Source organism: Zootoca vivipara, chromosome 5 (genome assembly GCF_963506605.1).
Source record: "Zootoca vivipara chromosome 5, rZooViv1.1, whole genome shotgun sequence".
NCBI classification, from domain to species: Eukaryota; Metazoa; Chordata; class Lepidosauria; order Squamata; family Lacertidae; genus Zootoca; species Zootoca vivipara.
This window is the reverse complement of record NC_083280.1, coordinates 87831039-87858042: the sequence shown is the minus strand read 5'-3', so window position 1 is coordinate 87858042 and position 27004 is coordinate 87831039. Positions and strand designations below refer to the sequence as shown.

At 46.3% G+C, this 27004-nt stretch overlaps 1 protein-coding gene across 41 annotated transcripts in view; it reads right to left on the bottom strand.

Annotated features, from left to right (window-relative positions):
- The window catches only part of SORBS1 (sorbin and SH3 domain containing 1), a 171910-nt gene that overhangs the window by 97664 nt on the left and 47242 nt on the right, over window positions 1-27004 (bottom strand). For 12 of the 41 annotated variants that reach the window (XM_035137358.2, XM_035137361.2, XM_035137359.2 and 9 more), the window contains exons 1-2: window positions 11671-14371; window positions 4102-4157 (exon numbers count right to left, since the gene is read on the bottom strand). In XM_035137358.2, the coding sequence (XP_034993249.2) occupies window positions 4102-4157; window positions 11671-11705 (91 nt within the window). In that variant the 5' untranslated portion in view covers window positions 11706-14371. Of the gene's footprint in view, window positions 1-4101; window positions 4158-11670; window positions 14375-27004 lie in introns of those variants that run through there. The other 29 variants (XR_004693865.2, XM_060275093.1, XM_035137368.2 and 26 more) reach the window with 15 other exon arrangements.

Sequence of the window (27004 nt, the reverse complement as noted above, 5' to 3'; positions counted from 1 at the left end):
CCTTCTCCGAGGGCTGCCTTGTTCCCCCTTCCACACACAGTCTTCTAGAGCCGGTCTAAACAGCCCCTTAACTTTTACCCAAAGCCAAATTTCCGTGAAACAAATTATGGAGTAAATGCTCAGAGGAGGTTTCTCCCCCCCCCCAAAGTATCTACGTACCTCCACTACAGCAGCTGTAAGGAGGAACAGGATATCTTTGTGGAGAAGCTGCTCTTAATATATTGAAACAAGCTCCAATTTAGGGTCAGGTGGCATGATCTGATGTACAAATCCCGATATAATCCCAAACGTCAGCAGAATGTCTTGACACCTTTACAAGTCCACCGCAAGTGTATGGGGAGCTTTTCCTTTTGCACCCCCCTCCAGCAAAAGGGAGCATCTCGTTTTGATTTAGCCAAGCTTGATCAAGATTCAGGCAAGCTTTATCAGGACCATGGAGAGCATTCAGAGCTACAGTATACAGTACTGTAAAAATAAAATATAAAAATTCCTTCCAGTAGCACCTTAGAGACCAACTAAGTTTGTCATTGGTATGAGCTTTCGTATGAGTATCTGAAGAAGTGTGCATGCACATGAAAGCTCATACCAATGACAAACTTAGTTGGTCTCTAAGGTGCTACTGGAAGGAATTTTTATATTTTATTTTGTTTCGACGGCAGACCAGCACGGCTACTTACCTGTAACTAGAGCTACAGTAGTTCTTCACACACCCAAGTGTTGGAAACGGAGGAATGTTGTCTCAGCAAAGAGTCACAGTTATCTGAAACCTTATTAAAGTCCAGCTATCCTGTTCTTTAGTTGACCCCATCTCCAAAGAGAAGTTGCCTGTCCTCTTTTTAATTCTTTCCTTCTATTGAAAATGAATTTCAATAGGGACAAATGTAGGGTTTTGCACTTAGGCAGGAAGAACTAGATGCACAAACATAGGATGGGGGACACCTGGATTACTAGCAGTACATGTGTAAAGGATCTAGGAGTCTTGGTGGACCACAAGTTCAACATGAGATCAACAGTGTGATGCAGCAACAACAAAAAAGCTAATGCTATTCTGGGCTGCATCAACAGAAGTATGGTGTCCAGATCAAGGAAAGTAATAGTCCCACTCTATTCTGCCTTGGACAGACCCCACCTAGAATGCTGTGTCCAATTCTGAGCTCCACAATTTAAGAAGGATGTTGACAAGCTGGAACGTTTGCAGAGGAGGGGAAGCAAGATGTTCAAGGGTCTGGAAACTGAGCCTTATGAGGAACGCTTGAAGGAGCTGGGTATGGTTAGCCTGGAAAAGAGGAGGCTGAGAGGAGCTATGATAGCCATCTTCAAATATCTCAAGGGAAGAGGGAACGTGGTTGTTTTCTCCTGTTCTGGAGGGTAGGACATGAACCAATGGCTATAAGTTACAGGAAAGGAGATTGCAATCAAACATTTGGGGGAAACTTTCTGGTAGTAAGAACTGTTCGGCAGTGGAACAGATTCCCACGAGAGCTGGTGGACTCTCCTTCCTTGGAGGTTTTTAAGCAGAGGTTGGATGGCCCCTTGTCAGGGATGCGTTAGCTGAGATTCCTGCATTCCAGGGGGTTGGACTAGGTGACCCTCGGGTCCCTTCCAACTCTACAATTCTACAATTCCATGGTTCTGTAACTGCTGCTTCAAACAGGCTGGGAAGGTGTAATCTCTTCTGCAGACTTATCCTCAGAGTCCAAGGATGATAGAAGAATCATGCCCTCAGGCTAGGAGAGCATGGGAGGTGGTAGTGAAACATTGCTAATAACACTCTATTTTTCGAGACACATTCCTGCGAAGCTAATAAGTAGTGCATTCATGAGTATTGAGTATGCCTCAAAGAGGAGGAGGAGGAGGAGGAGGAGGAGGAGGAGGAGGAGGAGGAGGAGGAGGAGGAGGAGGAGAAGAAGAAGAAGAAGAAGAAATCACCTCCGGGAGGTTGTGAAAATTAATTACACTGGCACCAGGTGATGAGAGTACATGAATGGGAGGACATAAGAAGGGCTCAAGCCAAAAACCTGGCACTCTGTTCTCAGGGTGGCCAGCTAAATTCCATGGAAAACCCACAAGCATATTTTCCCACCAATTGCAATTCCCACCAATTGTTATTCAGAGTCACAGTGCTTCTGACAGTGGGCAAGTGAGAACACCGTTGAGTTGAAAAGATTACCAGGGAGCTTAAATCGCTGTGAGCTTACATCACAACAAACAGCTTAAGGCTTCCACCTTTAACACATTTCTGTTCGCAACTGAAAAATCTGCACAAACGTACACAAAGCGTTAACTCAGCAAAAAAACAAAAAACACCCTAGTGTAATTTGAGCAGACTTGCTAATATTGCTCTTTCCCCACCACTGCAGGAGGGAAATGAGAAAGCCAGTTTCCACTTTTCTTCTTCCTGATGTGATGAGGTGCTACTGATGTGATGAGTTCAACCATAGAGACTGTTACACTGTGCTGAGACTTCAGACTTGCAGCAGCAGCCTCTAGCCAAGGACAATTCTTGTCCCTCAAAATCAAGCTCGCCTAATAAATTAGATGCTTTGGAGATCAAGGGCATAACCCACCTTTTGCCCAGGAGTATAAACAGCAGCTTAAAGGAGAACCCACACTTACAGTTTATGCCCACTTCTTGCAGGAGATAAGTATATGGCTTAAAATATTTGCATGCTTAGCGAAATGTCTTATTTGACATCTGAGGCAGTCTGGTCAGACTTCTTGTTCATCTTCTGGGACTTTTTGGAATTCTAGGTCAGCTGCGTTTCAAGCAGAAAAAATGTCAACATCTAGTCGACATCAGGTTCCGCACCCTCGATCTAACTACTCTGTAAGGATGCTACTCCTGGAAGCTAGGGATGCAGGTACCGGTCAAATAACGATGCCTTATGAGGAACGGCTTAGGGAGCTGGGTATGTTTAGCCTGGAGAAGAGAAGGTTAAGGGGCGATATGATAGCCATGTTCAAATATATGAAAGGATGTCATATGGAGGAGGGAGAAAGGTTGTTTTCTGCTGCTCCAGAGAAGCGGACACGGAGCAATGGATTCAAACTACAAGACAGAAGATTCCACCTAAACATTAGGAAGAACTTCCTGACAGTAAGAGCTGTTCGGCAGTGGAATTTGCTAGCAAGGAGTGTGGTGGAGTCTCCTTCTTTGGAGGTCTTTAAGCAGAGGCTTGACAGGCATATGTCACGAATGCTTTGATGGTGTTTCCTGCTTGGCAGGGGGTTGGACTGGATGGCCCTTGTGGTCTCTTCCAACTCTATGATTCTATGATTCTATGAAATGTGATACCTGAAGTTACTCCTAGAATGCTGGGGTGGTTCTCTGCATTGCTTCCAGCAGAATACATTATGGTTACCAGATGTCTCCGTTTCCCGGGGATAGTCCCCGGATTTACAAAACTGTCCCTGGACAAAATCCGTCCCTGGAATGTCCCCGGATTTCATTTCATGTCCCCAGATTTATATTTTAAGTGTTGTAGATTTATTAGTGGGGAATGAATGTTGCGTGATTGGTTCAACGGCACAAGACACATCCTATGGGGGTTTCTGGAGAGGCAAAATGGTGGGTGCCGCGGCAGCGAGCAGCTCCTGAAGCCAGCCAGAACCAACTGTGCTACAAGGTTGGCTCCGGGTTGCTGCCACTGCCCCACTGCCAAGGGGGAACCGGGGACGCCCAGCGCATCAACTGGGGAAACGGCTGACACACACCCCTGCGACCCAAATCAAGCCGGGAGCGAGAGCACCCAGCCGTCTGCCCAGCGGCACTCCGGGGCCAGTAAAAACCCTGGAGCGAATGCAGGGAGGAGGAGGAGAGAAGGAGAAGGAAGAGAGAGAAAGAAGAAGGAGAAAAAAGAGGGAGCCCAGACCTTGCTGCACCACACGTGGCCGAGCCCAGGCCCGACCGGAGCCTACTCCACAGCGGCTAGCACTCCAAGAGAGCAGGCTGAGGCCCAGAGGAAGGCTGCGCAACAGAGGAGGCCACAGAAGAGAAGATATTACTCCTCGGATTCTTTGAAAAAAAATCTGGTAATCTTAGTATACGTCATTCACGAGAGGACAAGAAATGGAAGAAAAATGCAGAGAGAGTCAACTTACCAGAAGTCATTGTGCCAGAGGACCTCGGCTTCTCCACATGCGAATTTGAATCCTCTCTGTAAAATGAAAGACAGGAAAGGTCACAAGGGTATATCACTGGACAGGGGCAAAGATGCCCAGCCTTGATAGCTCAGTTGGCTAGAGCATGGTGCTGACCATGCCAAGGTTGTAGGTTCGATCCCTGCATGGGACAGCTGCATATTCCTGCATTGCAGGGGGTTGGACACCAGGATCCGCAGGGTCCCTTCCAATTCTACAGTTCCATGATTCTATGCCCACAACAACTAATATAACATTTTGCCTTTCTACAGTGGGATAGCTTCTACGAGCAAGAGACACACAGAGAGGCTTGCAGGACCGTATTCAGACCCAACTCCTGATCTATAGTGCTAAAAAACAGTTTGAATATAAAAAAGGTAAAGGTAAAGGACCCCTGGACGGTTAAGTCCAGGCAAAGGCGACTATGGGGTTGCGGCGCTCATCTCGCTTTCAGGCCGAGGGAGCCGGCGTTTGTCCACAGACAGCTTTCCGGGTCATGTGGCCAGCAGGACTAAAACACTTCTGGCGCAACGGAACACCGTGACGGAAACCAGAGCACACGGAAACACTGTTTACCTTCCCGCCGCAGAGGTACCTATTTATCTACTTGCACTGGCATGCTTTCAAAGTGCTAGGTTGCAGGAGCTGGGACAGAGCAAGTGGAGTTCACCCCATCTTGGGGATTCAAATCGCTGACCTTCTGATTGTCAAGCAGACGAGGCACGGTGGTTTAGACCACAACGCCACCTGCGTGTTTCCCACAGTGATGGTGTCATGTTACATGTGCAAGAACTAAAAACGACATTCCCACTGAAACTAACCTTCCTCCACTTTCTCCATTTCTATAACCGTGAGGGGAACAGGGATCCATCAACCTCTACAGCCAGAGACCACCGTAGTATATAAGGCTTAGCAAGAAAACACACACCCTGGGTGCATATCTGTCATGGGGCTGGCTGCCTTACTTTTTTCTCATATCTGGAGAACTCAAGAGCATACAATTGGGCTGATGACAGCCAAGGTGAAATAATGTTTTGGGGGATGCGGCAACCACAAATGGTCTGGCCCAACAAGGATTTGCCTTTTCAATATTTGTTAACACTTATCTCAAAACTGTTCTAGGTATTCTGCCTCACAGTGCCTCAGGATTCCACACACACACACACACACACACACACACACACACAAACTCAACAGGAACCTGGTCTCTACTGGTGTCTCCTATATTGTTGTTTTAAATGTTGTGTTTTTAATATCAATATTGTGTTGTAATTGACGTAAGCTGCCCTGGTGACTGTAGGGCAAAGCCCTACATGTTTGCTGCTGAAAAATGGAGCTACCGTGTTTCCCCCTTTTTAAGACACCGTCTTATAACTTTTCCCCCCTCAAAAAACACAGGGTGGCTTACTTTCGGTGGGATGTCTTATTTTTTTATTACTGGTACGGTTTTTACGGTTCAGGGCACTGGCTCAGGGCGCTGCTGGGCTGTCTTGAGTGCTCGGCGCTGCAGCAGCCCCCAGTTCCGGGTGGCGGGGTGGCAGGCGTCTTTGGCCGGGCCAGGCAGAGGCCGCTGGCTCATGCGCTCCGCCCGCCGCTGCAGGGCGCTCCAAGCTCCTTGGTCGGGCCAGGCAAGGAAGAAGCAGTGAGCCCAGCAGTGGCGGCAAGCACGGAAGTGGCAGGGATGGCGGTGGACGAGAAGGCAGAGCGCGGGGATGCAGCCAGCAAGGCGGGAGCACGATCAGCTGTTAAGCGGAGCTCTTGGAGCGCCTCATCATAGCTGATCGCACTCCTGCAGTGCTGGCTGCATGGAGTGACTCTGTGAGTGGAGGTGCCTGTGGAGGTTGGTTTCCGCGGCGCGGAAGTATGGCTTATTTTCGGGGTATGTCTTATATTTCTCAAATACTTAAAAACCCTGCCATGGCTTACTTTATGACTACGTATTAAAAAAGGGGAAACAGGGTACCTGCAGGCTGCTTGTGACGCTCAGGGTTCGAGCCCTTGTGCGGGCTGACCCATGGTGTTGTGCACTGTGGGAAGCACTTTGGTTTCTAATAAATAATAATAATAATAATAATAATAATAATAATAATAATAATAATTTATTTATTTATACCCTGCCCATCCGGCTGGGTTTTCCCAGCCATTCTGGGCGGCTTCCAACAGAAAAATAAAATACAGTAATCTATTAAACATTAAAAGCCTCCCTAAACAGGGCTGCCTTCAGATGTCTTCAACCTCGAAAGAGTTTCTTAACGCCTGCCCAGTTGTGTTTTGCCTGTATGTTGCGTAAGGTCTTATTGTGGGATCATTCTGCTGCCGTGACGTGTTGGTTCTTTTTGCACATTCATTTTTGCTCATGAAACATGGTGAGTGGCAGCAGAGCTGCCATGGATGCTGACATTTGAGGGCTCATCCAGACTTCCATTTGTGAAACATTTCTAAGCACATGTTCCAAACAGGCTTTCCACGGACTGTTGTTTGCTCCAATTCAGTGGTAAAACACTGGTTTTCCCAGGGAAAGCGCCGGGATAAAAAGAAAGAAAGAAAGAAAGAAAGAAAGAAAGAAAGAAAGAAAGAAAGAACTGCTCAGATGCGGATCTTTAAAGCCCAGACATGTGCCTGGAAAGTGCAGCGCAAAAGGAAGTCTGGATGTATCCTATGAATGGCTATATTCTCTGTTGCTTGAAGAAAAGCTAAGGTTAATATTTGGGCTCAAACGGGAACTCAGAGGGCATGCATTTTACAAATGTCCTCCCTTTACTCCCCCCACCTCCTTACCATCTGTTAGTGTTTCTTGCGGATGGCGCTGTGGTCTAAACCACTGAGCCTTCTTGGGCTTGCCAATCGGAAGGTCGGGGGTTCGAATCCCCGCGACGGGGTGAGCTCCCGTTGCTCGGTCCCAGCTCCTGCCCACCTAGCAGCTCAAAAGCACGTCAAAGTGCAAGTAGATAAATAGGTACCACTCTGGCAGGAAGGTAAACAGCATTTCCGTGCGCTGCTCTGGTTTTGCCAGGAGTGGCTTAGTCATGCTGGCCACATGACCCAGAAAAACTGTCTGCAGGCAAACGCCATCTCCCTCGGCCATTAAAGCGAGATGAGCACCACAACCCCAGAGTCGTCCGTAACTGGACTTAACTGTCAGGGGTCCTTTACCTTTACCTAGTCTTTCTTGCAGATGCTCTAATGTCCTACAGATAATGCCCAGTTAAGAGTGAGGAACATGGTTGCTTCCACTGCAAACATTTTGCTCCCCTTTGCAGCCATAGCCCCAAATCACTGAACAATCAAATCACATTCAACGAAGCCATAGCTTAAAGTGGCATCGTTTTGCTGCCAGAGTTGCCCACAGCTGTGACTCCATTACATCAATGCTGGGGGCTTTGGGCATAGGGATCCCATGGGGGCAAGCTGCTAAGAAGCAAACTAAAGGAATGTTCTGCTCCCCTCCCCCCCCCAACCTGGAAAACACCAAAGAAAAAGAGAGGGAGATGTTGGCACCCCCATTTCCGCTGATAAAAGAATGCGTTCTCTTTTGTCCTGTTCATGCCTGGCCTTCCCACAGCGTTGCTGCATTTCAGCAACCTGGCCCTGAACACATAATGAAAGAGTTATAGACTTGTGGTTAAAATGTGGCTTTGGTGGCAGATGGTCTTTCCTCCTTTCACCGGAGCTTTGTTGCTAGTTAAATGAACAATGGGAATATATTCTTCAATTACTTTCAACTCACAGCCTATCCGCTGGTGGGCGTCTTGTGGGTTAGCAGGTTTTTCGTCTTCTTCCCCAGTTCATATTCCTCAGCACTAAAACACGGTGCGAATTGTGTTGTTCTTTGTATTTATTACGTTCCCCCCTACCCTACCCTCCGAGGATCTTTATATGGTTCTCCCTGTTCTGAAAGGTAAGGTAAAGGTAAAGGGACCCCTGACCATTAGGGTCTAGTCGTGACCGACTCTGGGGTTGCGCGCTCATCTCGCATTATTGGCCGAGGGAGCCGGCGTACAGCTTCCAGGTCATGTGGCCAGCATGACAAAGCTGCTTCTGGCGGACCAGAGCAGCACACGGAAACGCCGTTTACCTTCCCGCTGTAGCGGTCCCTATTTATCTACTTGCACGTTGATGTGCTTTCGAACTGGAGCAGGAGCTGGGAACTTTCGAACTGGAGCAGGAACTGTTGGCAGGAGCTGGGACCGAGCAACAGGAGCTCACCCCGTCGCAGGGATTCGAACCGCCGACCTTCTGATCAGCAAGCCCTGGGCTCTGTGGTTTAACCCACAGCGCCACCTGTGTCCCTGTGTTCTGAAAGGTAGCTTAGGAGAAATGTGCTTTACTTCTTACCCTGTTGTGCTCCAGAGAGACAGAGAGTCTCTATGTGGGCTTTGTTTAGGAATCAGATGTCGTGCTGGCCTATTCTAGACAACTGAATCAAACCTAGGCACTACCATAGCTGTTTAAAAATGAAAGAAAGAAGTAAAAGAAGAATGGATTCTAAAGCTAATGGACCATGTGGAACTGGCGGAACTAACAGCAAAAGTAAGAAACCAGCATGGCAGGCTATTCATGGAAGAATGGAAGCCCTTTTTGGAATATCTGGGGGGGGGGGGAATTGGATGGAATCATGAGCTGGATTTGAAACATGAGGAGTGGTAGAAGATTGATAATATATGAAATAGAATAATGTGTCTTAGGTGAAATGTTTGTTAGAATGCAATATTGTAAATGGGGTGGGATTAAGAACAGTGTGGAGCGAAAGCCTGGAAGTCAAAGTTTAAAGAGAAATGTATAATAAATTTGGACCTGGAATATATATGTGAACATTTTAAAGTTTAATAAAAATTTGACCCAAAATAAAAAAATTAAAGAAAGAAGCCTGTGTTGATATTACAGTGGTACCTCGGTTTAAGGACACAATTGGTTCCGGAAGTCTGTACTTAACCTGAAGCGTACTTTCCCATTGAAAGTAATGGAAAGTGGATTAATCCGTTCCAGATGGAGTACTTAAACTGAAGCGTACTTAACCTGAAGCGAACTTTCCCCTTGAAAGTAATGGAAAGTGGATTAATCCGTTCCAGACAGGTCCGCAGAGTACTTAAACTGAAAGTACTCAAACCGAAGCATACTTAAAATGAGGTATGACTGTACAATGGTGTGAAGAAAGCAACCTGAACACTTATTTTTAAGAAATATATCCTACTCTCCCAGTGATCTCCCATCCAAGGGAGTGATAAGGTCTGTACCTGCTTAATTTCAGCAATGAAACCACACCAGACCATTCATTTGGCCCCATAACCAATATTTTTTTAATGTATTGCCTTTTTTCCAATTCAAGCCATGAATACATTCCAGAACAGGTCTTTGGCCCTTGCTGCAAATCATGGCAGAAAATTACTCCCACAGTTGTCCAAAGGGAATTTCCCTTATGTATATTGGGTGTGTGTGTGTGTGTTGTCACACGTTGTAGTGACTCTTCATTGTCATTACACATAGTGAACAACACCCCAAAGTAAAACTTCCTATCTTGGTGACTATTTCCCCCCTCCTGTAAACAAAAAGCACCTGAGCATAAAAACTTCAGACTTTTGGGGCGGTTACATTATCCACCCCGATTAACATTTAAACAGAGGTTGAGTCTGGCAGACATTGGCCTGCTTCACACAGGCAAACAGACAAGGTAAAAATTGCCGTAACCCTTTTTTTCCTTTTAATTGCAGACCCGTCTGACCTCCAAAATCCAAAGCACAGGTAAATTACAGTGATCAGCAACTAGACTGGTAAGGAGAAAATGTACAGTGGTCCCTCGACTTACGAACTTAATCCGTTCCGAATGCACATTCATAGGTTGAAAAGCTCGTAAGTTGAAACGCAGCTTCCCATAGGGAAAAAAAAATTCGGGAAAATTCGTAAGTTGAGGAAACCGCATTTAAAGCCGCCAACAGTTTCCGTTTGGATGTAGAAAAATTCATAAGCGTGCAGCCATTTGTCCCGTTCGTAAGTCGAAACCTACGGATGTCGAGTCATTCGTACGTCGAGGGACCACTGTATAGAGTTCTTTATACAGTGGTACCTCTACTTACGAATGTTTCTACTTACGAATGGAGCTCCGTCCGCCATCTTGGATGCGGTTTAGATAGGATTTTTTCTACTTACAAATTTTTAGATAGGGTTGCTTCTACTTACGAATTTTTTCTCCCAATGCATTCCTATGGGATTCGACTTACAAATTTTTTCTACTTACAAATGTGTGTTCGGAACGCATTAAATTCGTAAGTAGAGGTACCACTGTATGTGATACTATCTATCTGTGACAATCAGCCTGCTATTCAATCTGCAATAGGACAATGCCATGTAAAAATATCAGCCACATTGTATTGCAAACCTCTACAACAACCCTATAAAGCAGGTCAGTAATTTGTTCCTGCATCGCCGTTGGAGAACTGCCTAAGCTTGCCTAACAGGTTAATGACAGAGGCGAGGTCTCAATTTGGGATGTCCCAAGTTGACGGATCACTGCGCTTGCCATTATGACAACAAGAACCCTACAACAGAAATGACACACCTCCAGGCATCTCACAAGTCTCCTCGCATAACCCTTGCCAATCCTTTGGATGTGTGATAGCTATAGTCCTTTGTAGCTCGGATCAGCTCCAAGACTTATTAAAAAAAAAAAATCAAATCAGAAACTCTCTCAACAACAGCTGCAGTTGAGCGATGCCTCAAAACCAGAACGGGACTAGAAATTAAACTATATGACGCAGGCGGATCAATGCAGCACCCGCATCAATGCAAGAGGCCAGAAATATTTGCAGTGGTACCTTGGTTCTCAAACTTAATCCATTCCGGAGGTCTGTTCCAAAACCAAAGCATTCCAAAACCAAGGCACGCTTTCCCATAGAAAGTAATGCAAAATGGATTCATCCGTTCCAGACTTTTAAAAACCACCCCTAAAACAGCAATTTAACATGAATTTTACTATCTAACGAGACCATTGATCCATAAAACGAAAGCAATAAACAATGTACTGCAGTCACACAATCAATCAATCAATCAGTAGCTGAATTGGGTTCCACACAGTCACAAAAAGAAAAACGCAAAATAAATAGCAAAAACAGACAGGCCTCAGCGTAACACTCAAAACCAAAGCGTGGCACTCAAATCGGAAGTGTGGCGCTCAAGTCGGAAGCGTAACACTCAAAACAGAGCACGTTCGGTTTCCAAAAAAGGTTCACAAACTTACTTCCGGGTTTTCAGTGTTTGGGTTCCAAGTTGTTTGAGAACCAAGGTACAGTGGACCCTCCAGATACAAACTTATGTCGTCCCGGGAGTCCATACTTACCCCAAAACGTCTGTAACCGCAGGCATCACTTCTGTGCACACGCACGACACGATAGAGCGCTTCTGCGCATGGCGAAACCCGGAAGTATACACTTCCAGGTTTGCCACGTTCGTTACTCAAAATGACGTTACCCGAAGGCAACGTAACCCAAGGTACCACTGTACTAGAGAGCTAAAATTGGACCCACTGCCCCCCCTTACCTTTGGTCAGGTTTTTCTACCAGAGCAGGTGCCATATTCTGCACTCCTCATTTCAACTGGGGCAGAGAGAGTTATCACCCCGAGTCCGAAGCCTGCTGTGTGTGTCCTGCTGGGCTGAAGTGTAGGAAGAAGTGCGACACCTTTAAATACTCCATCCCACCCCCGGCTGTGCTTTATAATTAGAAGAGCTCGTCTGAGTCATGTCATTGGCCCCGTCCTCCTCCTCCTCCTCCTCCTCCTCCCAGCCTGCCTGGCACAGTCCCCCTCTCACTTGGACATCAGCCAGAACCGCAATTCGGTGGAGAGGGACTCGCCGGCTCTAAGAGGAGGAAAGAGGGGAATTACAGTAGTCCTTTGCAGAAACAGCCGGCTAAAACCTGCCGTGTCGCATCAGGAAAGCAGGCAAGCTCAGCCTCAGCAGGGTGGTAGACGGAGGGTGGCCGAATGTCGTCATTTTCAAATAACCAGCATCTTTACTATGCATGCCACCCGTTCCAGCTCAAAGGGGCAGGGACCACACCAGCTGTCAGACAAATAGTTCTCCAGTCGTCAACTGTGGCTCAGTAGCGGGGTGGCTGTGGGTTTTGTTTTCTCCCTAGGAATGGGGAATTTGGGGTGGGTTGTCCCCCTCCCTGGTAATTTTTCTGCAGAAACTAGAGCTTGTGGGGTTCCAGTGTCAGACTAGAGCAGGCGCACCCCCAAACTGCAGCCCTCCAGATGTTTTGGCCTACAACTCCCACGATCCCTAGCTAACAGGACCAGTGGCCGGGGAAGATGGGAATTGTAGTCCAAAACATCTGGAGGGCCGAAGTTTGGGGGGTGCCTGGACTAGAGCCCGGGTGATCAGCTTTCAAATCTCCACTCAGCCCACTGGGTGTACTTGGGCCGGACACCATCTCCTGGCCTAACCTACTTCGCAGGGTTGTTGTGAGGATTCGGTGGAGGGAGAGGGAGAAGCCTGTACACATCGAACTCCATGGGGGGAAGTTGGGACATAAAAGTAACATTAAATAAACGAACAGGAAACGGAAACGGCTGGAGGAAATTAATGCTCCTGTACTCAATATCTTGAGGTTTGACACATGGCAAAATATTTCTGCTTCACCACATGCTCATAGGGAAGAATCAGCTACTAGTTGTAGCTTGCCTCTGTGCACATTGGGAGGCACGAATACATTCACCAAACATGACAAAAATGCAGGCAGGATTCTCACGCTGCCTTATGCAGAAGTGACTTGGTTCTCGTGCAATGTGACTCTCAGCATAAGCCTCAACAAGCTTTGACCACACTAAGCCCCTGCTATCTTAACCCACTGCAGAACTAAGCCACTTTTTTAGGCCTACAACACAATCCTCTTAGATTGCGTTGTCAGGGGTGAGCTGGCGTACAGCAAAGAAAGAGGAGATGGCCTAAACTGAGGATTACAGTGGTACCTCGGTTTAAGTACACAATTGGTTCCGGAAGTCTGTACTTAACCTGAAGCGTACTTAACCTGAAGCGAACTTTCCCATTGAAAGTAATAAGTGGATTAATCCGTTCCAGATGGGTCCGCGGAGTACTTAAACTGAAGCGTACTTAACCTGAAGCGAACTTTCCCACTGAAAGTAATGGAAAGTGGATTAATCCGTTCCAGATGGGTCAGCGGAGTACTTAAACTGAAGCGTACTTAACCTGAAGCGAACTGTCCCATTGAAAGCAATGGAAAGTGGATTAATCCGCTCCAGACGGTCCGCAGAGTACTTAAACTGAAGCGTACTTAACCTGAAGCGAACTTTCCCATTGAAAGTAATGGAAAGTGGATTAATCCGTTCCAGACAGTCCGCGGAGTACTTAAACTGAAGCGTACTTAACCTGAAGCGAACTTTCCCATTGAATGTAGTGGAAAGTGGATTAATCCTTTCCAGACGGGTCCGCGGAGTACTTAAACTGAAAGTACTCAAGCCGAAGCATACTTAAACCGAGGTATGACCGTACATGCTTTTGAATCCTGAATAGTAATATTTGGTTACGTTCCAGGTAAAAGTTAGGGCTTCTAAGGGGACACGTTTAAAGGTGTTCGAACACCTCTGGAGCTGCTAAGAAGAATCAGCAAGAATTAGATCAGATCCTCGCTTCTTCTACCCTTCCCATGTGATCTTTGCTCATCAATAAGTGACATAAAATTATGCCCAGAGCATCACTCTGACGGTCGTGGCACTTGTTCCCTGCAAGTCCAACCTGGTAGTGCGTTGACACTTGAGAACAGCCGTCAGCTGGACAAACTGGGTGGCCTGGAGCTTATTAGGGGTTTGTAAACAGGCCTGAGACAACTTGTCTTCACGTAGTATAAATGAGGCCTATTAGGATGCCACGAAAGTATGTGCTGTACTCTTATGCAAAAATAACAGCAAGAAGACTCCAGAGTGACCCGGGGAGAGATTTAGAAGGGGCAGGCGGAGAGGCAGCAAGAAAAGTCTAACTGCAAAGAAGAGAGGTTTGCATTCCAGCAAGGCTGTCCTTAAGACCTGCTGGTTTCCAAAGCTAGGAAGGCACAAACGAGGCTTCTAAAGGACTTCACCTGGAATACTGTGTCCAGTTCTGGGCACCACAGTTCAAGAAGGATACTGACAAGCTGGAAAACGTGTCCAGAGGAGGGCAACCAAAATGGTCAAAGGCCTGGAAACGATGCCTTATGAGGAACGGCTTAGGGAGCTGGGTATGTTTAGCCTGGAGAAGAGAAGGTTAAGGGGTGATATGATAGCCATGTTCAAATATATAAAAGGATGTCATATAGAGGAGGGTGAAAGGTTGTTTTCTGCTGCTCCAGAGAAGCGGACACGGAGCAATGGATTCAAACTACAAGAAAGAAGATTCCACCTAAACATTAGGAAGAACTTCCTGACAGTAAGAGCTGTTCGGCAGTGGAATTTGCTGCCAAGGAGTGTGGTGGAGTCTCCTCCTTTGGAGGTCTTTAAGCGGAGGCTTGACAGCCATCTGTCAGGAATGCTTTGATGGTGTTTCCTGCTTGGCAGGGGGTTGGACTGGATGGCCCTTGTGGTCTCTTCCAACTCTATGATTCTATGATTCCCAGGTGGAAATGCCTCTTGGGCACCTATGAGAGCCCAGCCCACCCACTGCTTCCCCCCCCAGCTGTATCACCTCCCCCTTCAGGAATGGCACCCAGAGCGAGCCGCATCTCCTCTTTCTCCACCACTGATGCCAATCTCAGGGTGAAGATTCATGGGCTTGCTTGCTCAGGTCTCCTAACGAAGTTGAGAGAGAGATGAGATGGGATGTATCGTGGTTAAGGCTCCCTCAAAAGGCAGGGCTTGTTGTTGTTGTAGTTTTATGGGGAATCTGGTGGAAACGGAAGCCGGTACTTTGTAAGCAACAGGGAAATAATTAAAGACCAAGCTGCCAATTGCTCCACTGCCAGAAGCGAGCCTTGTTTGCCAGGACTCGCAAGATTTAGTGCACGAAGGCCAACATTTCTAGGGCTTGTCCCGGGTTGCAATCCTAAACACACCGACTGGGGAGTACATTTCCTGCTGACACCTTAGAGCAGCCATCCCCAAACTGCGGCCCTCCAGATGTTTTGGCCTACAACTCCCATGACCCCTAGCTAGCAGGACCAGTGGTCGGGGAAGATGGGAATTGCAGTCCAAAACATCTGGAGGGCAGAAGTTTGGGGGTGCCTGCCTTAGAGTGTCATTTTTCTTCTTCCATCCAGGAACAGCCAGGCTGGGGCAGAAAAATACCTGAGGTGATGTTGCCTAAGAGAAAGTTAGGGGGGCAGGACCTGGCTTCCCTTGACCGCATGCCCTTTTAACCGATTCCATCATTTTATATGAAACAGGACAGAGAGAGATGGGGGTGTGTGTTTTTGTAAGTGAAAGAACGCAGATGTGGTCCTTTCAGTCATGTCTAGTTTAGTCAGAAGCCTTTTGGGGGGGGGGGTTCCTACTGAATTACTGAAACTTGTGGAGCTTCCCTGACTTCCCAGTGACTTAAGCGGGGAAGTGAGCAGGCTTCTGAGAGCTGGAGTTCTTCCTTCTCAACATGATGTTGCTGTTTCCTGGTCAGGAACAATGCTTGAACATGGCTTGAAGTCTTCCAGAGCTCTGACGTGCTCCTTGGCCCTCTGGCTGCCTGGTGACCTGGCAACTTCAGGCACCGACTATGATACACATGTTAATTCTTCGTATCCTGCTCTGGCCAAACCGGTTTCGCACAGCTCTGTTTTTGTTTTTAATGCAGCGATTCGAGCTGTGCACAGGAAACGCAAAATCTACTCTCCACAAAGTGCCGTTTTTCCTCCTGCGGTATGCTGTGCATTTTCGGAGCGACAATCATACCTATTGGATAGCGATTATGTCCAGTAGGTGCCTTGGATGTTCTATGGGAAGGCAGGGACTAAATTTAAAATTAATAATAATAATAATAATAAATGCAAGCAAATATATTTACAGAGCCTGGGAGTTTCGAACACTGATAGCAGCCCTACTGCAAATGTCCTGGAATCAGTGTTTTGAAACTGCCATTGTTCTAGGCCAGTGTTTCTCAAACTTGGGTCCCCAGCTGTTGTTGGACTACAACTCCCATTGTCCCTGACCACTGTGGTCTGCTAGCTAGGGATGATGGAAGTTGTAGTCCAACAACAGCTGGGGACCCAAGTTTGAGAAACACTGTTCTAGACGCGTTTTGCGACAGGGAATTTCATTAGCGCGAGCACTTTCTGAGCTCTGGGCGCAACAGTGCGCCCAAAATTTCATATTAAAGCTGCAGAGTGGAAGGAAAAGAGGACCTTTTTCTTCCTCCCCACTTCCAGCTACTCTCTGAAGCCTGGAGAAGAGACCCTCTTAAGAATATTAGGGGAGTGGCCAGGGGAAGGACTGGACCAGGCATCCCCAAACTTCGGCCCTCCAGATGTTTTGGACTACAATTCCCATCTTCCCTGACCACTGGTCCTGTTAGCTAGGGATCATGGGAGTTGTAGGCCAAAACATCTGGAGGGCCGCAGTTTGGGGATGCCTGGACTAGACCGTGTGAAAAATGGACATAATATTTTAACCGCAGTTCATTTTCAGCTTTGTATTGTGGGTACAAAAAAGCACACCTAGACATTCTGTTTTTGCGCCCATAACTTAAGTTTAAGGTGTCATTTAGCTCCTAGCTTTCTTATCTCATTTTCTAACACTGCTTGGAATGCTATGGAAGCAAAATCAGAAGGCGGGGAGGGGGGGCGCATGCGGAAGAGATCAGTCTGCCCTTCTTTTCCAATAAAGGTAAAGGTAAAGGGACCCCTGACCATTAGGTCCAGTCGTGACCGACTCTGGGGTTGCGCGCTCATCTCGCATTATTGGCCGAGGGAGCCGGCGTATAGCTTCCAGGTCATGTGGCCAGCATGACAAAGCCGCTTCTGGCAAACCAGAGCAGCGCACGGAAATGCCGTTTACCTTCCCGCTGTAGCGGTTCCTATTTATCTACTTGCATTTTGACGTGCTTTCGAACTGCTAGGTTGGCAGGAGCTGGGACCAAGCAACGGGAGCTCAACCCGTCACAGGGATTCGAACCGCCGACCTTCTGATCAGCAAGTCCTAGGCTCAGTGGTTTAACCACAGCGCCACCTGGGTCCCACATCTTTTCCAATAGGTCCTGTATAAACATCTCCCTCCCATAAGGGATAAGACTCTAAAAAAGAAACAGGGCCAGCCCAAGAAATTTTGGGACCCGAGGCAAACCACAAAATGGCGTCCCTCCACCCTTCACCAAGGAACAAGGCGGGGGGGGGATCAAACTTGCCTGAATCAAACGCTGTCACAGCCCCCATTTCCTTCCTAGGGGTGGGAGGAGACCCAGTCTATCACCTATTCACTGATAGACTGCTGTAGAGGCGGCGTAGGGAGACAGATCTAGCCAGTATTCGAAATTAGCCAGGCGCCAGGCACATTTTGCATCCGGCTCTCGACCCCTTGCGACCAAGTGAAGATGCCTGGGAGCCAGGATGGCACCCAAGATTTCCACCTTCCACCACCTTGGGACAGTTTTTGCACACTAATACCCCATCTTGTAGAATTCTATCAGTTACATTTTATCTGCACCATCGGAATGAATTTCGGGAACCAAAATGCTTTTTCTGTGCAGCCTGAGCAGAAGCGATGAATGACATGATAGCTAATTGTTGTTGCTTGTTGCCGAGGATGACCTGTATCTCTTCGGCCCTCTTGCCTCCATGGCTTAAAGCTATTTCCCCCTCAGTCACGACTCCACAGCAAAGTCAAGTAGCTTCCATCAGTGTTTTCTCCAGGAAGTGAACAGGAGAGGGGAGTGCTGGGTTTTCAGAGGGGGCTGAGTTTTACCTAATTAAAAGTTAGGTACAGTACATTCGTTTTCAGTTGCTTCTTGCGTGTCCCGTAATTACGTTCCGTCAGTTGATGCACTTACGAGTGGATTCACATGACGACTTTTTCCAGAACATAAAATTCTATTCAGAGACGAGGAGGAACACTGGGGTCTTTGTTGTATTAACAAGTAACCAGAGATTATTTCCTTGCATTCGTTCCTTGTTCGCATACAGCAGTGGCTCCCAAACTTTCAGTTGTTCTGACCGCTTGTCGCTTTCCCTGACGCAGCAGTCGATCGCTGCAACACTAGCCATTATTATTCAGCTCCTCTCTCCCTCATTAACTTGGAGCCAACCATGTTTTGAGCAGGATCTGGCACTTCCTCAGAACCAAAGCATTCCCTATGAAAAGACGCTGCTGCGAGTAAACAGTGAAATAACTGCCCCTTGGAGATGCAGGGATAGGATCAGTGACTTGGCTAATAGCCACCAATCATATGGGTGGATAAAAATCAAGGATTGTTTTTTAAATTGGATTTTATTTAAATTGGTTTTTTTTAATTGGGATTTTTTAAATAAAATGCTTTTGGAGGAAAAAAATATTTCTAAAGATAGTTTTCTATTTAAGTTACATTATAGTCCAAAGGCTATTCATCAGGAAAGAAGGATTTGTTTTAAGTTTTTCATGTGTGCCAAAACTCAGCCTAAGGTTTTTCCCTAAAAATAAAATAAAATTGTTTAACCACATCAATTAACAAACATGGATACATATGCTATTATGTTATTGCTTGAGTTAAATAAATTGTTTAAATTGTTATTCTCTGATGCTAGTTATGCTTACAGTACTTGTTAATATACCACCCTGAAAACGTGTTGTGGGCGCCCACAAAAACACAGTCCAGTTCTAAGCTCCTCATTCCCTGCTCCTGGTTACTGTCTCGTGCCGGTGCCTGAGTACAGAAAGCACAACCTCCCTTTCACCCAACTCCTGATGCCTCTTTCTCCCAGCCCAGTATCAAGTACAAAAAAATGTCAGTTCCCCTTGTTCCCAATGCTGACACAGAGCCATGTTCAGTGACAAATCCTCCTGTCTCTCAATTTTAGGGGCCCTATAAAACCTGTCCCATCTCCCCCCTCGATTTCCATGCCTCCCGGCGCTGTCCTTGATAGGTGATGGGGCCAAGCATCATCTTCTCTTCCCTCCTGAATCCTGACCCAAGGGCAAGCTGCAAATGTGTTTCGTTTAGTTTCATTTGCTGCTGCTGTTCCGCCAAGTGCTGGGCACAGCTTCCTGTTCCTGACCCCAAGTTAATGTCGTGCTTCACCTGCAGAGAGAGCCTCCTTATTTCTGCTGCCGCTCTGTTTAAGCGCTGGGCACAACAGCTCTCTCCTGACCCAAAGCAAATATAGGCAATGCAAACATAGGTTTGGACTGCAAACAGACTTGTTCTGCTGAAGCAGTTCAACCTCTCCTTTTGCAGCCAGCGTAAATACATGCATTGCAAACAGGCTTGTTCCCTCCCCTCCGGCTGTGAGATGAACCGATCCTGTGCATAATTAGACAAACACCATCTAATCCAAACTCACCAGAGGTAAAAGCTGCAAAGGGAGGGTTGGCCCTACAAGGAACGCAGCCACCTATAATACAGGATTGTCCCTTATTCCAGTGTGAAATGCTACTGATTCAACACAGGACGCAGTTTGTCCTCTATTTCCTCTGCTGCGACTCAACCTTCCAAAATCTGAACTCTCACTTGCTTCTTTCACTGTCCAATCTCTCCCCTTCTCCCGTGTTTTGTGTCCATTTAGAGTGTAAGCCTGCAGGCAGGAATTTGTCTTGATTCGCACCATCCGCTCCCAGTGGTTAATATCGCCTTGACCTACCAACACCTCCCTTTTGTTTTCCACACATTTCAAAATAACACATCTGTGGGCAGGAGAGAAAATTGAGGACATTTGCAGGGTGTGGGCAAGGCACACCCTGGGCTGCTAAAAATTACCCAAGTTCTTAAGAATTTCAAGGGCAGGGGAGTTGGGTGCGTAACAAGCAAGCAGCAGCATCTTCTCCCAGCCATGGCTAGGGGAAGGGCTACAGTTCAGGGACAGAGCATTCTGAGGGCTGCAAATTTAATCCCTGGCATCTCCAGGAAGGACTGTGCATGAACCCCATCAGAACATGTGGAGAGCCACTTCCAGTGGGGGCCTGTCCACTCTTCCCTTGTGCTGTGCCTAGAAAGCTCCGAGAGGTTTTTCATGTGCTCCATGCTTTCTGGGCAACAAATCTGAGCGGTTTTCCCTTTGCCCTGTCCCTTCCCCCCAGGAAAACCCATTCTTTACTGCCGAACTGGAGCAAACATCCATCCACAGAAAACTCGACTGCTGTCTGCTCCGATTCAGTGGTAAAGAGCAGGTTTTCCCGGGCAAAGGGAAAACCTTTCGGACAAGTGAAAGTGTCAATGCGCCCAAAGTACTGTAACCCTCAGGTGCACTGTTTGGTGAGACAGCTGATCCCACAGTCCTGTTGGGGACAGCCATGTTTCTCCCCCAACACTGCATCTGAAAAGGTGTGGCATCATGGCATAGGGTCCTTCCTCAGAGGCACTGTAGGGCAAGATCATGGCCAGAGAGCCAGAGAAACTCCACTGCCCCGTAGAGCATAAACTGTTCAAAGCACCCTCTGCTGGTTAATTTTACACAGGCAGGGCAAGAAGAGTTAGGCCAGGCACCCCCAAACTTTGGCCCTCCAGATGTTTTGGACTACAATTCCCATCATCCCTGACCACTGGTCTCTTAGCTAGGGATCATGGGAGTTGTAGGCCAAAACATCTGGAGGGCCGCAGTTTGGGGGTGCCTGAGTTAGGCATTTTTGCAGCCCACCACCAAAGGCGCCTCCTCAACATCCGCAGAAATCAATAATGGGCATGTTTGCAGGAGGATCGGCAAAAACAGAGTGTCCTGGCTTGCATGAACAGAAGCACTTTCTGACAAGGCAAAGCCATCATTGGATTCAATACACTGCATTCAAGACCAAATAGCAAACATGCGCTGGATTATGGAGAAAGCTAGAGAGTTCCAGAAAAACGTCTACTTCTGCTTCATTGACTATGCAAAAGCCTTTGACTGTGTCGACCACAGCAAACTATGGCAAGTTCTTAAAGAAATGGGAGTGCCTGATCACCTCATCTGTCTCCTGAGAAATCTCTATGTGGGACAAGAAGCTACAGTTAGAACTGGATATGGAACAACTGAGTGGTTCAAAATTGGGAAAGGAGTACGACAAGGTTGTATATTGTCTCCCTGCTTATTTAACTTATATGCAGAATTCATCATGCGAAAGGCTGGACTAGATGAATCCCAAGCCGGAATTAAGATTGCTGGAAGAAATATCAACAACCTCAGATATGCAGATGACACAACCTTGATGGCAGAAAGCGAGGAGGAATTAAAGAACCTTTTAATGAGGGTGAAAGAGGAGAGCGCAAAATATGGTCTGAAGCTCAACATCAAAAAAACCAAGATCATGGCCACTGGTCCCATCACCTCCTGGCAAATAGAAGGGGAAGAAATGGAGGCAGTGAGAGATTTTACTTTCTTGGGCTCCTTGATCACTGCAGATGGTGACAGCAGTCACGAAATTAAAAGACGCCTGCTTCTTGGGAGAAAAGCAATGACAAACCTAGACAGCATCTTAAAAAGCAGAGACATCACCTTGCCGACAAAGGTCCGTATAGTTAAAGCTATGGTTTTCCCAGTAGTGATGTATGGAAGTGAGAGTTGGACCATAAAGAAGGCTTATCGCCGAAGAATTGATGCTTTTGAATTATGGTGCTGGAGGAGACTCTTGAGAGTCCCATGGACTGCAAGAAGATCAAACCTATCCATTCTTAAGGAAATCAGCCCTGAGTGCTCCCTGGAAGGACAGATCGTGAAGCTGAGGCTCCAATACTTTGGCCACCTCATGAGAAGAGAAGAATCCTTGGAAAAGACCCTGATGTTGGGAAAGATTGAGGGCACTAGGAGAAGGGGACGACAGAGGACAAGATGGTTGGACAGTGTTCTCGAAGCTACGAACATGAGTTTGACCAAACTGCGGGAGGCAGTGCAGGACAGGAGTGCCTGGCGTGCTCTGGTCCATGGGGTCACGAAGAGTCGGACACGACTAAACGACTAAACAACAACACACTGCATTCAGAGTAGCTTCTTCTAGGTAATATACATGTCATTGAGCACAGCAGGTCCTACTTCCAACTGAAGAGCCCTGGCAGGTCAACCCCAAAGCCCCTTTAAGTCCAGCATCTTCTAGACTCGGTAGCCTCTGCGATGCTCCTGGGGAGCCCACAAGCAGGAGGTGAGCACAACCACACTTTCCTATGTTGCACACAGAGGACGCACGTGTTAAGTGAGGCCTGGAGAAGAGAAGGTTAAGGGGTGATATGATAGCCATGTTCAAATATATAAAAGGATGTCATATAGAAGAGGGTGAAAGGTTGTTTTCTGCTGCTCCGGGGAAGCGGACACAGAGCAATGGATTCAAGCTACAAGAAAGAAGATTCCACCTAAACATTAGGAAGAACTTCCTGACAGTAAGAGCTGTTCGGCAGTGGAATTTGCTGCCAAGAAGTGTGGTGGAGTCTCCTTCTTTGCAGGTCTTTAAGCGGAGGCAGTTACTTCGAACAAGAATATATAAGTTTGTATAAATGATTATGTATGAAAAAGTAATAAAAAGCATTTATATATATAAAAAAACAAGAAGATTCCACCTAAGAACTTCCTGACAGTAAGAGCTGTTCGGCAGTGGAATTTGCTACCAAGGAGTGTGGTGGAGTCTCCTTCTTTGGAGGTCTTTAAGCAGAGGCTTGACAGGCATATGTCAAGAATGCTTTGATGGTGTTTCCTGCTTGGCAGGGGGTTGGACTGGATGGCCCTTGTGGTCTCTTCCAACTCTATGATTCTATGATTCTAAGTGCCTAGTGCCAACAGACTAAACTACACTTCGCTCAGAGTGACGGCCTCAGAAATTGGAACGGAATCATTTCAAAAAGCCCAGGGCTACTTCTAGTTTTGCCTCTCATTATCCGTCACACAATTCTTAAAAGCACGAGATGTGCTTACCAAAGAAACAGCAATGGACGAGTTCCCTTCTTCCGGCTATATGTCCTGTTTGAACATTCACGGCCAAAGAATGAAAATAATAATAATAATAACAAAGCAAAAAGCATTGTGCTTTCCTAACTTGGTGCTGAGGGTCTGTGATCAATAAAAATGGAGCTACGGTGCACAGAGTGGTAATAAAGCAACGTGAAGCATCAAGGTCTAGAGCCGTACAGTAACTTTGACTAACAGGTTCCTGTCAAGCTCTAACATTTATTGCAAAGCACCATTTGCTCCCCTGCAGCCTTCCTTCAAATTTCTCACAGCTGCATGTCAAGCAGGTCAATAATGCCTGGTTACCTTCTATCCCCACACCCTCTCTCAGAGAATAAGATGAAAACAGCTGTTAACAGAAGGGTTTCTTCCTGAATATTTCAGGACCATTTTTGTATATGTGGTTTTCCACACACACACACAGCCAAAATTGTGGAGACCTTCTGAGGTTTGAAGGCTCATAACACCTGATTAGCTCTCTAAACACTCATGCTCATTGGCTACATTCAAATGAAGGAAAGCTACTGCATATCAACATAAGCAAGTTGTGCTTCCTTTTTTCTGGTTATTTGGCTATAACTTTTGATAGAATACAGATAATTGAACAAATGTTGTTGCATTACATTCTTCATTAAATTATCTTGCCACTGATATATAATTTTATGGTATTACTCCAAAAAGAATGGTGTCATGAGCCATCAAACCTCAGAAACACACTTTTTCCTAAAGGTTTCCACAATTTTGGCCACTGGTGTATACAAGACCAGAGTGAATAATGTCCTTTAGTGTACGTTTAGAGGTGGTTGCATCATGAGGCAGGATGCAGCAGAATTTGGATGCAGCAGAAGTTATGAGAACCGGAACGGCACTGGCAGAACAGCATAACATAAACCAATATCAGAGGTGAAACATTTATTTGAATGCCTAAGAAATGTGTTAACCAGAAACCAAAGTGGCAACAAATGAAGCGCTAGGTGAGCGCCCCCCCCCCAAGAAGATTATTCCACAACTGGGGCACCATAGCTGAAAAGATTAGTCTCTAAAGATAGTGGAAGGAGGCTGCTCATTCAGAAAAATAGAGTGTTTCCATCTTCATATATATCAAGGGCTGTCACATGGGCGAGGGAACAAGCTTATTTTCTCCTTCTTCGGAGGGTAGGACCTGAACCAATGGCCTCAACTTACAAGAGAGGAGATTCTGACAAAACACCAAGAAGAACTTTCTGACAGTAAGAGCAATTCAACAGTGGAAAGAAGTCCCTCAGAAGGTACAGTGGACTCTCTCTTTCCTTGGCGGTTTTGAAGGAGAGGTTGGAAGGCCATCTGTCATGGATGCTTTAGCTGAGATTCCTGCATTGCAGGGGGTTGGATTAGATGACCCCTGGGGTCCCTTCCAGCTCTACAATTCTACCGGTATGATGCTATTATTGTGGATAGGTGTGCAGCAAGATAACCATGTGCCTTCACGTCTAAATATTGAAACATGGATGCTTGCCTGAAGTTCATGTCACAAGAAGCTAGTTATCACTTTCATGATGAGTGGCAAAGCTGTTAAAGGATTCTTAATGTTCTGTTTCTAGATAGCACCTCATGGATGAACAGAGATGAGATGTTCGTCCTCAGTTCTTCAACTTGAAGCTAAGCTGATCTTCCTCAGAAGCAACTCCAAGATGGAAAAAACAACACTTGCCTTTGCAATGTTTTCCCCTTCCACAGTTATCTCTAAGGAACAACATTGTAGTTTTAAATGAGTCTGTCAAAATCAACATTCTTTGCAGTGGTTTTCATAAATGGAACCTATTTATAAATAAAAGCATCTTGAGATTTGTCTCCTTTTTCCTGGGCTGCATAACAAGTCCCATTATCGATCTTATATTTATTATATGTTCTGAGTGAGGAGAGGAGAGGGGAGTTTGTAAAGTACAAGACTATCACACCTCAACACAACATTTTCGAACTGCTTTAACTGTTCTTCAGCAGATTTTCCTGAAAAGGGTCTGGATTATGGGTGTCAAACTAGGTGGAACTAACTGTAGGTCCAAGGTACAAATTTGGCTTGGGTTCTATGCTGCATGATTGCTAATAATACCATCCCTGCCATGCCCTGGAGGCCTGAAGCAGAAATTTTATTTAGTTGTTTGTTTAACAAGATTTATACAATGCTTAATAAAAATAAAAGCCATTAGGCAGTTTACATAAAATGGCATAAAATATTCATTTTAAATTATCATCGAAAACAGACCTTGAAAGAGCAAACACAATAAAGTTATCAAAATATAGATAAAATCAGCTGTTTAAAAAACAAATGTACATAACAAAGGGACACGCCTGAACAAAATAGGTTTTTAGCAGGCATTGAGAAGTTTGCAAACTGGTCTTCCTATAAGAAGCTCTTTGGCAACTACTGCGCTTCCATTCAACAACAACTTTTATTTGGGAATAAATAGTTGCAGGGTTAGCTCTATGGTAAGCGGTTTTGTGGAAAGCCCTTCGGCCACATTCTTTGATTCCGAATATAGCAGCAGCTTTGTTGCTTGGCAAGCGATCTCTTGACAAGAAAGGATGGCGAGAGGACTTGCGTATCGTTGGGTATGCTTCTGCCCACCTCCCGATGCCCTGAGCTGCATAGAGACATCTTCCCAAGCAACATTGTGGCGCATTAATAGAAGCTTCTGGCTGTCAACAGGAAGAGGGGGGAAAGTGGTTCGTTTAGGTAGGGAAGCCCTGCTTAATTATCCTCCAGAATGCGTGTGGCATTTAGAGAGAGACCTGCATATCCTCCTGAACTTTAGCAGGATCTGCTATGGAATGCCCTGGGGCGCTGGAAGACGGCCGCGCTGCAATGTGTGCACCTGTCATTCGCCACTGGCCTTGTGATATACAGCATGGTCAAATCAAAGCTGGCAGCCAATTGATACAATCCTGTGCAGCTTTCCTATGAGCTAGTTGCAATACACCTCACCATATATAATGGCTTAGATACTTAACGGCTGTCAAATATAGCAAGAGGTCAAGACTCGGGATATAACCATTTGCGATGTCGACCCGGTTCATTCATTTTGCACCAGTTATTGAGCTGGTCCTCCTTCGGAGCTCTTTTGCTTTCATAATTCCCTTGCTCCTTCATAAGATTTCATAACTGCTTTTAAAAACAAAACCTGATGCATGTTTTGTAACTCGGCTTCCAGCCACGTAACCAGCAACGCGTTTCAAGTTACAGATTGTGCATCATTTTGCAGACATACAATACACAGTGAGGGGGGGGGAGTATCTGAACCCCTGCTAAATTTGCCCGTTTGCGCTCTGATGAAGAAATGACCAGTCCACAATATTAATGGTAGGTTTATTATAGCTGTGAGAGACGGAACAACAACAGGAAAAACCCCAGAAACCCAGAAGACAAAAGTCAGAGATTGATGTGCATTATAATAAGTATTTGATCCCCTATCAACCAACCAGATGTCAGGCTACCTGGTATGTAATGAGCTGAGATTAGAAGCACCTGCTGTAAGGGAGAGGTCTTACCTGTAATCCCAGCTCGTTGCTATACCTGTACAAAAGACACCTGTCGACAGAAGGAATCAATCCAGCAGATTCCAAAGTAGCCACCATGACCAAGACCAAAGAGCTGTCCCAAGGATGTCAGGGACAAGACTGTAGACCTGCACAAGGCTGGGCTGGGCTACAAGACTATTGCCAAGCAGCTTGGTGAGAAGGTGACCAGGGTTGGTGCAATAATTCGCAAATGGAAGAAACACAAAATAACTGTCAACCTCTCTCGGTCTGGGGCTCCATGCAAGCTCTCATCTCATGCAGTTGACCCCATGTATAAGATGCCCCCTATTTGGGGGGACTCCGATTTATTT